We start from the raw sequence: 14,270 nt of genomic DNA, 5'->3' as shown, positions 1-14,270 counted from the left end.
TCAGATTCTGTTAAAATTGGCGAAATGATTTATTTGGTTTCGATTTATTGTTTTATGGTTCGAATGGATTTTCCTAAGCGTAATGTAGGCTCTAGGGTTGTTTTGATGTTAGGGGTATTTTGCTAATTTGGTCAATTTTAGTGATTTTTATCGTGAAGCTCTTTTTTGGTCTGCAAGATGATGATTTCTATTTCTATTTTCTAGGGTTGTGTTTTCCTAGTGTAGCGTGGTTTCTAAAGTTTTGTCAGTTCGAGATACCTCATCCGGATTTCTGAAACATATCTGGTAACAAAGTAAAGCAATGGAATACACATCCATCATTGGGAATCATTGCGATGGGTTGACGAGTTGATTAATCAGGCGGATGCAAAAATGGGGTGTCTACAGCGGTGTCTGAGCAAAATCTGAGCATAATCCGAGAAAACCCTCGGCGGCATCTAAGTAAAATCTGGGCGTAATCCGAGAAGACCCTCGGCGGCATCTGAGCAAAATCTGAATGTCTTACTCTACATTCTCGGGGTGGAAGAGTAATGCATTATTTTTGGCAAAACAACACTTTCAAAAAGTTGAATTTTATGAAGGTCCGGTCAATGTTTTAACTTTCTTTGAACCCTGGGGGTTTCAAAAAGATGTTATCAAGAGGGTTACCTTTAATTTAGAGTGAACCTTATCCTTTGGGGTGTCAAAATTGACTTAACTTCAAAAATGCCCCTAGTTTGATGGGGGATGTTGTACTGAGGATAATTGAACATGTTTGAAAAAAGGAACTGCCCCTAGTGTAGGGGAAAATATACTTCTAAAGAAAAAGGATATCCCTCAATGTGAAAATTAGAAGTCTTAGATTACCACAAGTGCAATAAGGGTTTACTCTTAATTTCAATTTTATTGGAGATCATGAGTCGGGCTCAACTGTTGGAACCAAGTCTCTACTCTTGAGATTCATCTTGGATATCACATTCTTTCCCTTTGGGTTCGCTTGGGGAAATAAAACTATTCAGATCAATTGTAGACAAGATACATGTGGTTTCTGAGTCATTGCTTGGTTTGAGCTGAGAATAAATGCTTGGTCGTTCAGACTTCTGATGCTCTAGTTCGCTTTACTTTTCAACTCAATGAAGATTTCCCTTTATTTTTTGATTGCTTTAATTTTTACCTAAATTGCCTTTTCAGGTTTTCAATCTAGCGAGCATGCTCTAGCTTTTGCCTAGATCGTCTTTTCAGGTTTTCGATCTAGCGAGCTTACAATTTTTCTTATTCTTTTACTCTAATTGTTGCCAAGGCCGTCCTTTCGGATTTTCAACCTCGCGAGCTTGCCTTGATTTTTGCCTAAGTCGCCCTCTCGGGTTTTCAACTTAGCAGGCTTTATTTTCCCTTTTCTTCCTTTTTTGAACTTCTAGAGTTACTGTCTGATCAAGCTTTGTTTCCTTCCTTGACTTTTTCGCACGGTACTTAGGAGGGCTTTCATAGGTAGCTTAGGACTGGGCAAAAAAGAAGGGATTTTGAGGCTCAAAACCCGAATGCCCTTTGTGTGGCATTTCTTTAAAAAAAAATTTCTTTTTCTTTGAATTTTCTTTCCCATTTTGACTATATCTTTTTTTTTTCTGTGGGGGGGGATCTATTTTTTTATTTTGATGTGGTCGGGCCTGAAGTAACTTCTCAGGTTGCCTACGTACCCCAAGATTTTGGGATCAGACCAATACGTAGTTCGAATTACATTCCCCCCCTAGGTTGGGTGATCGGGCTAAGAAAGAAAAAAGGCAAGATTTTTATTTATCTTTTTTTCGAAAAGGGCTGCGAGGGTTTAAGAAGGGAGATATTTAACTGGGTAACAAGGAACTTGGTTCGGCCAAAGATGGCCTCCTTAGATGTAGTACCGTTTGATTTGGTCAAGGTTCGTCGGTTCTGGTAATTCAACACCATCGTGATCTTGAAGTCTAACAGCTTTCCCAGGCAGTACCTCTTTAATGATGAAGGGACCTCCCCAATTGGGCTTGAATTTGCCTCTAGGGTCGAAAATGGGTGCTCGATTCTCTTTAAATACTAGATCCCCAATTTGCAAGTCACGAACTTTAACTCTTTTATCAAACGCTCGAGCGACTCTTCTTTGATAAGCTTGCACGTGGTACAGAGCTCTAAGTCATTTTTCATCAATTAAATGTAGCTCTTCGTACGGGTGAAGAACCCATTCTGCTTCTGATAATTGACTTTCCATTAGGATCCTGAGGGAAGGGATTTCCATTTCAACTGGTAAGACAGCTTCCATTCCGTACACAAGTGAATACGGGGTGGCCCCAGTGGAGGATCGTATTGAGGTGCAGTACGCCCAGAGCGCAAATGGTAATTTTTCAGACCAATCCCTGTGCGATTGACACATTTTCCTGATAATCGTCTTGAGATTCTTGTTGGCTGCTTCCACTGCTCCATTAGTTTGAGGACGATAGGGAGATGATTTGTGATGACGAATCTTGAATTTTGAACACAGTGTAATGACTTCAGCTTTGAAATGTGACCCATTATCCGAAATCAATTCAGAAGGTACCCCATATCGACTGATGATATGCGCTTGGATGAACTTGGCAACTTTAGATGCGGTGAGAACGGCGTACGAAGCGGCTTCTACCCATTTTGTGAAGTAATCAATGGCCACTAGGATATACTCATGCCCATTCGATGCTTTAGGTGTGATTTTGCCGATTATATCAATTCCCCAAACAGAGAACGGCCACGGAGAAGTCAAACCAACTAGCTGAGATGGAGGAACGTGTATGAGGTTAGCGTGTATTTGACACTTATGGCAGGTCTTCACCAAATAGTGACAATCTGTTTCCATGGTCGGCCAATAATACCCTTGCCTCATGATTCGTTTGGCTAGCATTTTCCCACTCATGTGAGGTCCACAATCCCCCGAATGCAGTTCTGACATTATCCGTTCAGCTTGATTTTCGTCAACACATGCCAAATGGATTCCGTCATATGATCTCTTATATAAATTCCCTGCGCATAGTATGAATTGGGATGCGAATCTCTGCAGAGTTTGTCGTTTTCCTAGATGCTTCAATTGGGAACTCTTGCTTTTCTAGGACTTTCTTGATATCAGTATACCATGGTTTTCCGTCAGGGAGTCGACAAACGATGTCGACCTGGTAACAATATGCGGGTTTATCTTTGACTTCGATTGTGATGGATCTTAATTCCATTCCTGGAGGTAAATGGATCATTGAAGAGAGAGTAGCTAGGGCATCTGCGAATCTGTTATCTTCCCTTGCCAGATGTTGAAACAAGATGGTTTTGAATTTCCTCACCAGATTTAACAGATATTCATGATAAGGTTTCAGCTTCGCATCCTTGGTTTTCCACTCTTCCAACGATTGATGTATGACCAAGGCCGAATCTCCAAATACTTCAATTTCTGTGATGCCCAAATTCAATGCAGCCTCAAGCCTAGCGATACACGCTTCATATTCAGCTGTATTATTCGTATTGGAGAAAGTCAACTTAATAGCGATCGGAATATGGCACCTTTCGGGAGATAACAAAACCGCCCCTATTCCATACCCATTTTGATTTGCAGCTCCATCGAAGTATAATTGCCAAACTTGGTCTCGTGATCCTTCTTCGAGGTTCAGGATATTTTCATCCGGGAATTGATCGACAAGTCTTATTCCCTCTATTACGGGATGATCGGCCAAATACTCTGCTATTGCTCTTCCCTTAATAGACTTCTGTGTAACATGCGTGATATCAAATTCTGATAACAGAAGTAACCATCGTGCAGTCCTTCCTGTCAATGCTGGCTTTTCAAAAAGATATTTTAGAGGATCCATCCGGGATAACAGAATGACTGAATGGGAGAGCATGTAGTGCCGAAGCCTTTGAGTAGCCCATACTAATGCTAGGCAGGTCTTTTCAAGAGCTGAATATTTTCGTTCGTACTCTAACATCTTCTTGCTGATGTAATAGATGGCTCTCTCTTTATGATTGTCTTTGTCGTACTGTGCCAACATACATCCCATAGCTTCTTCTGTGACTGACAGGTAAAGGAGAAGAGGTTCACCCAGGGTAGGCGGAACCAGAATAGGCGGATTTGCGAGATACTCCTTGACTTGATCGAAGGCTTTTTGGCATTGCTTCATTCCATACTGTCGGCTCATTCTTCTTGAGAAGCTTGAATATCGGTTCACATACATTGGTGAGCTGAGCATGAATCTGCTGACATACTGAATTCTTCCTAAAAACCCTCGAATCTGCTTTTCAATCTTAGGTGGTACCATTTCCTGTATGGCTTTGATTTTCCCGGGATCTACTTCGATCCCTCTTTGACTGACCACAAATCCTAGCAATTTTCCTGAAGTCACACCGAATACGCATTTCTGTGGGTTGAGACGTAACTGGTATTTCTAAATCCTTGTAAGAAATTTTTCTAGTGCAGCAGCGTGTCCCGATCGTTCCTTGGATTTGACTATCATGTCGTCCACATAAACTTCAACTTCCTTGTGTATCATGTCGTGCAATAAGGTCGTAGCTGCTCTCTGATATGTGGCCCCAGCGTTTTTTAGACCGAAAGGCATGACTTTATAACAAAAAGTTCCCCATTGGGTGATGAACGATGTCTTTTGCATGTCGCGGGGGTCCATCTTTATCTGGTTGTATCCCGAAAAACCATCCATAAACGAGAGCATGGCATGTCCTGCAGTGTTGTCGACCAGTACGTCTATGTGAGGTAATGGAAAGCTATCTTTTGGACTTGCCTTGTTTAGATCTCTGAAATCCACACACATTCTAACTTTTCCATCTTTTTTAGGAACTGGGACTACGTTAGCGATCCATTCTGGGTATTCTACCACTTCCAAAAATTCGGCATTGATCTGCTTGGTGACTTTTTGTTTAATTTTCAAAGTCCATTCTGGCTTCATGCGTCGGAGTTTTTGCTTTATTGGTCGAGCGTCAGGATACAATGAAATTCTATGCTGAACGATGTCCGTACTCACCCCAGGCATGTCCTCATAGGACCACGCGAACAAGTCTTTGAATTTTCTGAGCAAATCTACTATTCCCTCGCGTTCCTCGGGAGACAAGGTGACACCAATTCGAATCTCTTGAGGGTTTTCTTTAGTCCCGAGATTGACTGGTTCTGTTTCCTCCATTACAGGTTGAGCCCGACGTTCATTCTCTTGCTCAAGTAATTTGATTAGTTCGATAGGGGTTTCTTCGTCAGAAGATTCCTCCTTCGAAGTGAGGTTATCAGTTAAATCATTATTGCACTCGGGGTAATCAGAAACTTCTTCTATTTCATTAAAGATGGATGGGGTGACAGGACTAACTGCGGACTCGACAGACTCAGCAAGACTAACTTGACTAGACTCAACATAAAGCAAAGGACTCATTACATGGTAATTAGAAAGTGACCCAACTGCGGGTTTGATTACAGACTGTGGGCTTTGAGCACCACCTTCGACTGACAGGACTGACACATTGACTTTTTCGAGAAACATTTGAGCGATGTTGAGTGAATCGATGGCTATCTGCCAATCGTCAGCTTCTTCCAGTTCTTTAGATGCCTTATCTTCTTCCTTGTCAGGCCAACTCATCCCAAAGAAGATCTCGAACCCTGGTTGACGAATACCCGTGAGGTGGTTAATGAAAGGTTTTGGGAAACCACAATAAGGAAAGTCTTCTCCTGCTTTTACGAAGTGCCCATTAAGGGTTTTTCGATAGGGCTTCATATTGATCAAATCGACGATATGCCCTTGTCTTTTCGCATTTGCCTTGTCTCTCTTTATCTTCCAATATCGGGCCCAATCTTCTTTGGTAGGTTCGTACCCTAATCCAAAAGTACCAACTACTTCTTGAATGACCGGTGCGATTCTGATCCCTTGTTGTCTACGACCTAAGCCCATGCCCGGGAAGAATCTCATGTCTTTGAACATACTGGCCACACAACAGCTGAATGTGTTATCGATAGGAACAAACTCTTTTGTAGGGTTATCCCATTGGACGGCATGAATCTTTTCAAATTCAAACCCACTGAGTTGTATTTCTCGTTGTTCGGGTTGGATTTCGGGTAGCGACTTTTCCTTAGTTTCGATGTCGTTGACGATCCCCATGATTTCCGCGTCTCCGTGAAGTGTGATTACTAAACCGTCCTTGATGAATTTAATCTTCTGATGTAGAGTAGACGGTACGGCTTTGATCTGATGCAACCATGGTCTCCCTAGTAGTAAATTAAATGATGACTGGATATCTAAGACTTGGAATTCCACAGGGAAGTCTGCTATACCTGTGGAGATTCGTAGGTGCAAGGTTCCCAGTACATCTCTTTTCGTATTGTCGTAAGCTCTGACACCTTGACTAGTAGGTTTGAAGTCTTCTACCTTGAATCCGAGACAAGTCGCGGTCTTCAATGGATAGACATTTAGTGCACTTGCATTGTCTACCAAAACTAGAGGAACTCTCATTCCATTGCAGTCAACTGTGATATGCAACGGTTTCGTATGGCTTGGTCCTTCTTTTGGGAGGTCTGAGTCAGAAAAAGACAGATTGTTCTCAACATGTGTTGCTCCTACTAGGTTGGCCAATTGATCTGGGGAAGTGTCGAGTGAAACTTGGGCTGCGCTTAATGCTTTGAGAACAGCTTCCCTATGAGCTGTGGAAGCCATTAGTAGACCCTAAACTGAAATGTTGGCACCTGCCCTTTTTAACTGTTTTATTACGGCGTCGTCTTCTTCAATGGTTTCCTTAACATGGTCTACTGTTTCCTTTCTTGCCAAGGCTGCAGGGTTATCAACACTGAGTTCTGGTGGTTTAAAGACCCTTCCTCCTCGAGTTACATGTCTGACTTCATCACAAGAGAGTGAAAATGGTTCATCCTCTTCGGCCAATAAATAAGGGTCTTCACCTGTTAAGGAGGATGCACTTTCTGGGGCCATTTGTGCTAAGAGATAACTGGTGTATGATGGGCAATCGTAGCGGGGTGGGGATAAGCAGTAAGTTTCGTCCTCAGTTAGGTCAAATGGCTCATGGTTTGTGGCATAGACCTCGTCAGTGAAAGCTATTCCGACGAGGGGATAACTGGGTGGCTTGGTGTAGACTGGGTGGATGAGGGAGACTGGATCAAATGGTAATTGGATTTTGGATATCATATTCAAGGTAGGAGGAGGTTGATATACGGGTAGTGGATTGGTGGTGATGTTTGGTGGTGTTGGGGTGGGGGATGGTGATTTTTTTAGCGTCGATGAGGTTTTGGATGGCGTGGCGAAGGGTAATACACCGATCAGTATGATGACCAGGATTTTGATGGAATTCACAGAAGAGGTCAGGGTTATGCGATGCTGGTAGGGGGTTCGGCAGAGGCCGCGGTTGAAGAGGGGTGAGGAGTCCTTTCTTCAATAGTTTTTGGAAAGCAACTGTGAGGGTCATTCCTAGATTCGTGAATTGTCGAAAGGGGGTTCTACCCGAATTCACTTGATTATTGGTTCGCGCTGGGGGTTGAATTGTGGTAGTGGAAGTGTTGGCTATATAGGCATGATTGATGTTGGGCTTAGGATTGGTGAAGGGTTTTTTGGGTTTATTGTCAGAAGGGTTAGACAAAATCCCAGAGGCAAAGGCATCTTCAAGTTGGCTCCCAGCTTGTAACAGAGATTCAAATGTGGGGAGGTATTGGGCGACCAAATGCTGAGCATACCCTTGTGTGAGATTTTTCAGTATGATCGCCACTTGTTCCTTTTCTGATGGTCTGTCCCACATTTGCGCAGCCTTAGCCCTCCAGTGGCCAATGAAGTCAGTAAACGTTTTCCCATTCTTTTGTTTAGTCGATTCCAAATCCCTCCGAGAAGTCTCAATCTCTGTGCTATATTTGTATTGATGCCAGAATAGCTTTGACATATTCTCCCATGTCCCTATTGCAGCTGGATTTTGAGACATCAACTATCGTAGTGCGGATCCCGATAAAGTACGTTGGAACAACGATGTCATTTGTTCATCACTGAGGCCCAAGGTGCGCATATTGGTGACATATACCTTGAGATGAGTTTTTGCACAACCCACTCCACTGAATTTCTCCATTTCTGGCATTACGAACTTCTCAGGCAAACGAATCTTAGGGATCTGATTTAGGGCCTCGATGCCTGCTGCGATTTCATCAATCCCTTTAATATTTTTTAAGGCTGTTTCCAACTGAGTCATCCTGTTGGCCAGTATCGGACTTTCATGGAAGTGTTCCTCATTTCCATCAAGCTCGTAAATATCTTCCAAGTTTCTAGCCATGCTTCCTTCCGGTCCTTTTCCCCTCTGATCATCAGGGGGATTTCTTGCCGATTCAGAGATCTGTTCTAGCACTTCTACTTTGTTCTTGATGCTGTTTATGTCCATTGCAAACACTGCTAAGACTTTGCGGATTTCTGCGAGTTCAGATTCGGAGGCCATTTCTGAAGGTTCACTTGGTGCTGACGTTCGCCCCAAACGACCTGACTCTCGACCCCAAGTGGGTGGTGGACGCTTAAGTTTGGGCGCAATATTATCCTGTAACCCCATCAAAGGTGGATTAATAATTGATAGACATTCCCTCTTGATAGCATTTTCTTTCATTATTACTTCATTTTGTAATTGATGAGATGTGTTGGTCAAGTTTATGTCTTACGAGGTAATTTATTATCAATTAGGTCCTTGTTTATGCATTAAAGTTCGTACCAATTTCTGATTTATTTTTGTAAATAAGATAACATTCAATTCAACAAAAAGAAATAAGGGGACTCTCCTTTTATTACAAAAAATGAAAATGACTCGATCTGGGATCCTACTTTTTCAAATATGTTCTTCTATCCTCTTTTATGCTTCTTGAATGCTTGCTGGTCCTCGAGTTCCACAAACGATCGTTGATCCCAAGCTATAGCTATATGTTCCACCAGTTGCCTGTTCAGTTCTTTAATAGGGTATCGATTTCTCGAACGTATGGGGATCCATGAAGGGAGCCTTATCTGTCTTGGTATCATCCTCGGGCAATAAAAAGATGTGTTCAATAGTCCGGTGAGCGTTACGTGATCATATCCCTTTGAAGCAAGCACGATGCCTTCATCTGTCCTCGATTCCAATCTATCCCAATTAACATCCCGAGCAGTCAAACTTGAAAGCCAATTTCTCCAGTCTCCCACAGATGCAAAGTCCACTAATATGTCATTTTCTGTGAATTTATCCCATTTATCTTTCGTAATTCGTGGGAATTCTGCAATACGGAGTCTAATGCACAGCCATATATAAAGTAAGTATGGGCTTCCTTTAAACCCTGCTCCTTCTGGTGCGTTCTCCTTAGATAATCCCTCAAAAGTCTCGGCGAGTATTATAGGAACTGGATTAGCCTTATTTTTGAGTTGTCTGGCAATATCCGCAAAGAAACCAGGTAACTGATGACCCATCCTAAAGGAAACCAAGAAGTATGTAGACAATACCCCCAAGCATAAGGTAAAATCTTTAGCTCTCCTATGAGATTCCAGAGCGAAATCCCCGGGATGCTCAGGTTTAGGGGTTCGGTGCACTTCTAAGAGTCTTCTCATGTTTAGTGAACCATGATTGATGAATCTTCTTGCTTTCTTAGGCTTAACCCCTAATCCTCTTGCGAGTTCTTCTGTATGTTGAGATGGTAATGACCGATGGGCCATTGGGCCTGATGTACTTATCCCCATGATGCTACAGAAATCCTCGTGAGTTGGACAAAGTGTGACTGACCCAAAGCAAAATATATGATAGTCTTGATCCCAGAAATTGGCTGCGGAGCATAAGAGGTTCCAATTGACGTTCACTGACTTGAGGGAGAATACGCTTTGAAGTCCATATGTACCAAAATTATACTTTTCAACAGTGGTGAATGTTTCTAAGGCTTGATCCATCAACAATCGTACATCATCATGAGCCATCTATACAAACAACTACTTTCCATTACTGACACATTAAAAGAAATCAAATCTATTTTTCATTTGGTACGATCTTTAATATGAGTCATCCATTTGCCTTAAAGAAAGGTTGATCCATTGAATAAAACTGGTAAGATAGAGAAATTTGATTGTCGGATTTGGACCGGCTCTACCCAATGGATAAAAAAAATAATATATCACCTCATTGACATTTTGTTAAACCAATTAACTCGATTGGCCAATATATCGATCTAAAGATTGATTTACCAATCGGGTTAATGGGTTTAAAAAATTGGCCTGCACATCTTGTCAATTATATCCTTTGGGTTAGACCGATATTGCGGGTTTAGTTTGAACGGTGTGGATCGGTTCATCCATTTACCTTTTGGTTAAATTAAGTAAAGCAACCTGAGAGCACTCTTAGTTGATTCGAGTCGTGGCCTAGTGGGACCGTACCTAAATTCGAGGCTCTAAGCTCACTATATGATTGAGGCTAGGTTAGGACAAAACTTAGGTCACTTCAGCCCGAAACACCGATATACTATCCCAGTTTTACTTGGTCAAGCAGTACGTGGTGCTCCAGTTTGATATACCCGAAGGTACTGTACTGAAGTTGTAGCGTTCACTGTCATCCCCTGTGTCCCGAAGGACCAGGTTAGCTTGGATCCGGCTACGGGGGTTTATAAGGACATGTCGTGATACAAACATATATATGCATGCTCGTGAGTGTGTGCAAAAGGACAAAGTGCGCCCGGGGCGTTTTCGTGAATATTCATCCATACAAACCACATTCATCCCATCATCAAATCAATCACAATGAACACAATAATTGATTACATCCAATCACAATACAATGAAAAAAAGGACAAAATCTAACATAATCTGAGAGTCTCATTGAGTCAACTAGGTTGACTCGAGCAAAAGGTCAACCTAAGGATAGTCTTGGATCGGGTCAAGTTTGACCCTAAAGTCCCCAATGGAGTCGCCACTGAAATCGCCTCGACCCGTTTTCACTCAATAGTGGATATGGGTCCGATTTATTAAATAAGGGACTTTAAAATAAGGGAGTCGCCACCTAGTTTAGGTCTAGGAACCATAAATAACTCCAAATGGATAATGGGTCGATCCACGGATCAAAGGTATGGGTAAGGGGTCAGGTTACGGGTTTTTGGAAGGTGTTAGGCACCGAACCCGCCCAATCAATATGATTGGTCTCTACTACTATCCAAAATCATCTTACGGTCAACATACAAAAATTACAATCAAGGTCACAGTCCAATCATCATCATCACTTTATGTTGGATTTTCCAACCAAATCCCATGGCTAAAATTTATCTCAATTATCACGTGATTCTTCTTTGAATTCCACAAAGTATGGGAGGGTTTGAAAAAGCCCTAATCAGCTCCATGACCTGAAATTAATTAAGAAACTCCACCTGCAAATATTCCTCAAACTGTCCAAAATAGAAAATCATGAGAATATCCTAAGTAGGAAGATTACAAATAGAAACCTGTCAAATTGGGATTTAACATTTCCAAATTAGGGATATAAAATTTCCTAAATTAGGATTCAAGAGATATACACAGAATTCCCAAATTAAAAATTTATAAAAAAATGGAATATTCTCAAAATAGAAAATTTTCAAAGATCACAATTTTGAGTTAGAAACTTCTAAATTCATAAACTTTCTAAATACGAAATTATAAAATCATCTAAATTAGAAATTGGTGAGATATGAAATTCCTAAAATAGGAATTTATAAATATATTCCTTCCTTAAATAGGCAATTATGCAATTTCTATATCAGAAAATTCCAAATATGAATTTTCCAATGGGATTACAAATAGGAGTTTCCAAATCAAGGAATTATGAATTTATGATGAATCCACAAATTGGAAATTAATAAAATAATAAAGAATCCCATACAATCAACTCTCAAAATAATCAAACGGGCATGCATTCATGATTTTCGATCTTTCCAAAGCAACTATTGTTCAATGACATGCATGTTTATCAAGCCAAGGGATACATTAACCACATGAAAAAATCCCAAAATTACACAAAGAGTTCAAATATCATCACAAAACATGTAAATTGGAATTGAGCGTAATGATCATGATGATAAAAAAATTCCTTTACCCCTTCTAAGGTTCAAAATAATAACAATAACAAATAAAGATGAAAAATATGGAAATGGAAAATATTCTCCTAACCTATTAACATGCAAGAAGGAAAAAATATAAAAACGAAGCCTATCTAAAAACAAAAATCACTCTTGACCGACAAATCTAAAAAAAATATAGAAACTATGTGAACTAAAATCATGTACCTATCTTATCAAAAAGAGAAAAGAAAAGAAAAAAAAAACTTCAAAGCATACATAAATAAAGGAGAAAAACGGAAAATATATATATATATGAAAGATCTTCCTAATCTTACTAATTACAAAACGAAAATAAAAAAACGACACAAAATAAAATAAAATAAAGTCTCTTAATCCTAACGATATGCGGAGATAGATAAAAAAACAAAACAAAACAAAATAAAAAAATAAACATACAAAAGGAGCAGATTTCCCTTCTATCAATATACAATAAAGATACCTAAAAAAAAAAAAAAAACTAAGAAAACGTATAAGAGTATAATAAACCCTCCCATGGCATCATAAAAAAAACCATCTCATACCAAATTCCATGATGATTATGACGTTACAGATTAACGTAGAACCTCAACGTAAAGGCGAGTGTTAGCACACAAAGAGAGAGAGGAGATGAGAAAAACAGAGAATAAAATAAACCAGTAAAATCACCTGTAGGATGAAACAGTATAGTCGTCTCCTTCAGATAGAATTCGAAGGCTTGTGCGCGTATGGAGAACGTGTAACAGAGACAGAGAAGATCGAAGAGTGGCTGGACCGATGGCTGCAACAATCACGTTTTGCAGAGAGACTATTGGAGATGATGAAGACAACACTATGGCTGTTTTGCAGTGCAGCGAGGAGGCTGCTAAGACGTGGTACAGTAGCCAATCAACGTAGATGAAAGCTGGGGCGTTGCTGATTTTACAGCGGTAGGGTTCATTCCCTTGAGCAGCAAGGAAAAGGAAGTGTGCATGAAGAAGAGGCTGTAGGTCCTGTAATGGCTGTAGGACGTGAATGGGGCAGCAAGAGCATGCTGTTTGGGACTGTTAATAGTGAAGGACTGTGAGGACTTTGTTGAAGATCAGAAGAAGATGGAGAAAGGGCTGTGTGAGAATAAACATGGGAAGAGTGGGAAGAAGAAGGGAGAGCAGCCAGACGTTGAGGAAGAAAATGATGAAGTCGTTCAACCTAAGCTCGTTGAGGAAGAAGATGATGAAGCCGTTCAACCTAAGCACGTTGAGAGAGAAGCCCCTCTAGAGAGAAAACGTTATCTCTCTTAAATAGAAAGCTACTTTCTATTTTTTTTATTTTTTATTTCTTTCTAAAATTCTCTTCTTTCTTTTTATTCTATACGCATTCTTTTCTTTTGGAAAAATGGTGGTGGGGTGATCCCCTGCTACTCGTAGCATGGTAACTTCAACTTGTGATTGGTTTACTCTAGTTTCGATTACAAATTTTGTTTTAGGTTTTATTGATTTGAATTTAATTTGAATTTTATTGGTTTAATTGTTTAACTTTTGATTTGATTTTAATTTTTTAATTTTGAATTGGATTTAAAAAATTTTAATTTTAAGTTTTAATTATTTAATTTCAAATTAGATGTTAATAATTTAATTTTGAATTGGATGTTGAATTTTAATTGTTTAGCTTTGAATTGGATTTTAATTGTTTAATTGTGAATTAGATTTTAAAAAATTTGTTTGAATTAAATTTTATTTGTTTAATTTTTAAGTTTTAATTATTTAATTTTGAATTAGATGTTACTTGTTTTACTTTTTAAGTTTTAATTGTTTAATTTTTTATTTGATTCTAATTTTAAATTTTAATTGTTTAAATTTTTATTTGATTTTAATTTTTATTATATTTTCCTAAAGATCGAGATTTCTAAGTTGAGTTTGGCGGTTAAGGGGGCATTTCGGTCCTTTTTATGATTTTTCTTAAAATTTTCTGTTTTTGTCGGTTTGGGTCCCGTTAGACTTGAAATCCTATTCTAAGTACAATGGAGGTACTTTCGAGGTCTTTCGGAGGTCCAAAATTTATGAGGGGTATTTTTGTCATTTTGTCAGATTTTTACGAATTCTGGCGTGAGGTTTCTTTTAGTCCCAACGTGATTATTTCTATGTTTCAAAGTCGTATTTTCCTAGCGTGGCGAGATCTCTAGGTTATCGAACTGTGTAATGAGCCTAAGCGTACGTGCTTACTAAATCGGGTATGATGTATGGCGATC

The 14,270-nt window shown here is 39.8% G+C and overlaps 3 protein-coding genes across 3 annotated transcripts; all 3 read right to left on the bottom strand.

The window, feature by feature from the left end:
- Positions 1–2,147: 2,147 nt before the first annotated feature.
- LOC147381191 (uncharacterized) lies at positions 2,148–2,830 on the bottom strand. Its single transcript, XM_086430737.1, has 2 exons — positions 2,540–2,830; positions 2,148–2,219 (listed from the first exon to the last, which is right to left on the bottom strand). The coding sequence occupies exons 1-2, from the start codon at positions 2,828–2,830 to the stop codon at positions 2,148–2,150; spliced, it is 363 nt and encodes a 120-aa protein (XP_086286863.1).
- Positions 2,831–2,981: 151 nt separating this feature from the next.
- Positions 2,982–6,656, bottom strand: LOC147381190 (uncharacterized). Its single transcript, XM_086430736.1, has 5 exons — positions 5,837–6,656; positions 5,322–5,677; positions 4,661–5,225; positions 3,402–4,027; positions 2,982–3,140 (listed from the first exon to the last, which is right to left on the bottom strand). The coding sequence occupies exons 1-5, from the start codon at positions 6,654–6,656 to the stop codon at positions 2,982–2,984; spliced, it is 2,526 nt and encodes an 841-aa protein (XP_086286862.1).
- Positions 6,657–8,813: 2,157 nt separating this feature from the next.
- LOC147381189 (uncharacterized) lies at positions 8,814–13,226 on the bottom strand. The gene is made up of 2 exons (XM_086430735.1): positions 12,713–13,226; positions 8,814–9,905 (listed from the first exon to the last, which is right to left on the bottom strand). Exon 2 carries the CDS (start codon positions 9,903–9,905, stop codon positions 8,814–8,816), a length of 1,092 nt encoding a protein of 363 aa, XP_086286861.1. The 5' UTR covers positions 12,713–13,226.
- Positions 13,227–14,270: the final 1,044 nt, after the last annotated feature.

Source organism: Akebia trifoliata, unplaced genomic scaffold (assembly GCF_017979445.1).
Source record: "Akebia trifoliata isolate Shusen 1 unplaced genomic scaffold, ASM1797944v1 Contig00660, whole genome shotgun sequence".
Taxonomy (NCBI): Eukaryota; Viridiplantae; Streptophyta; class Magnoliopsida; order Ranunculales; family Lardizabalaceae; genus Akebia; species Akebia trifoliata.
The sequence above is the reverse complement of the archived record's forward strand: the minus strand, read 5'-3'. Positions and strand labels throughout refer to the sequence as shown.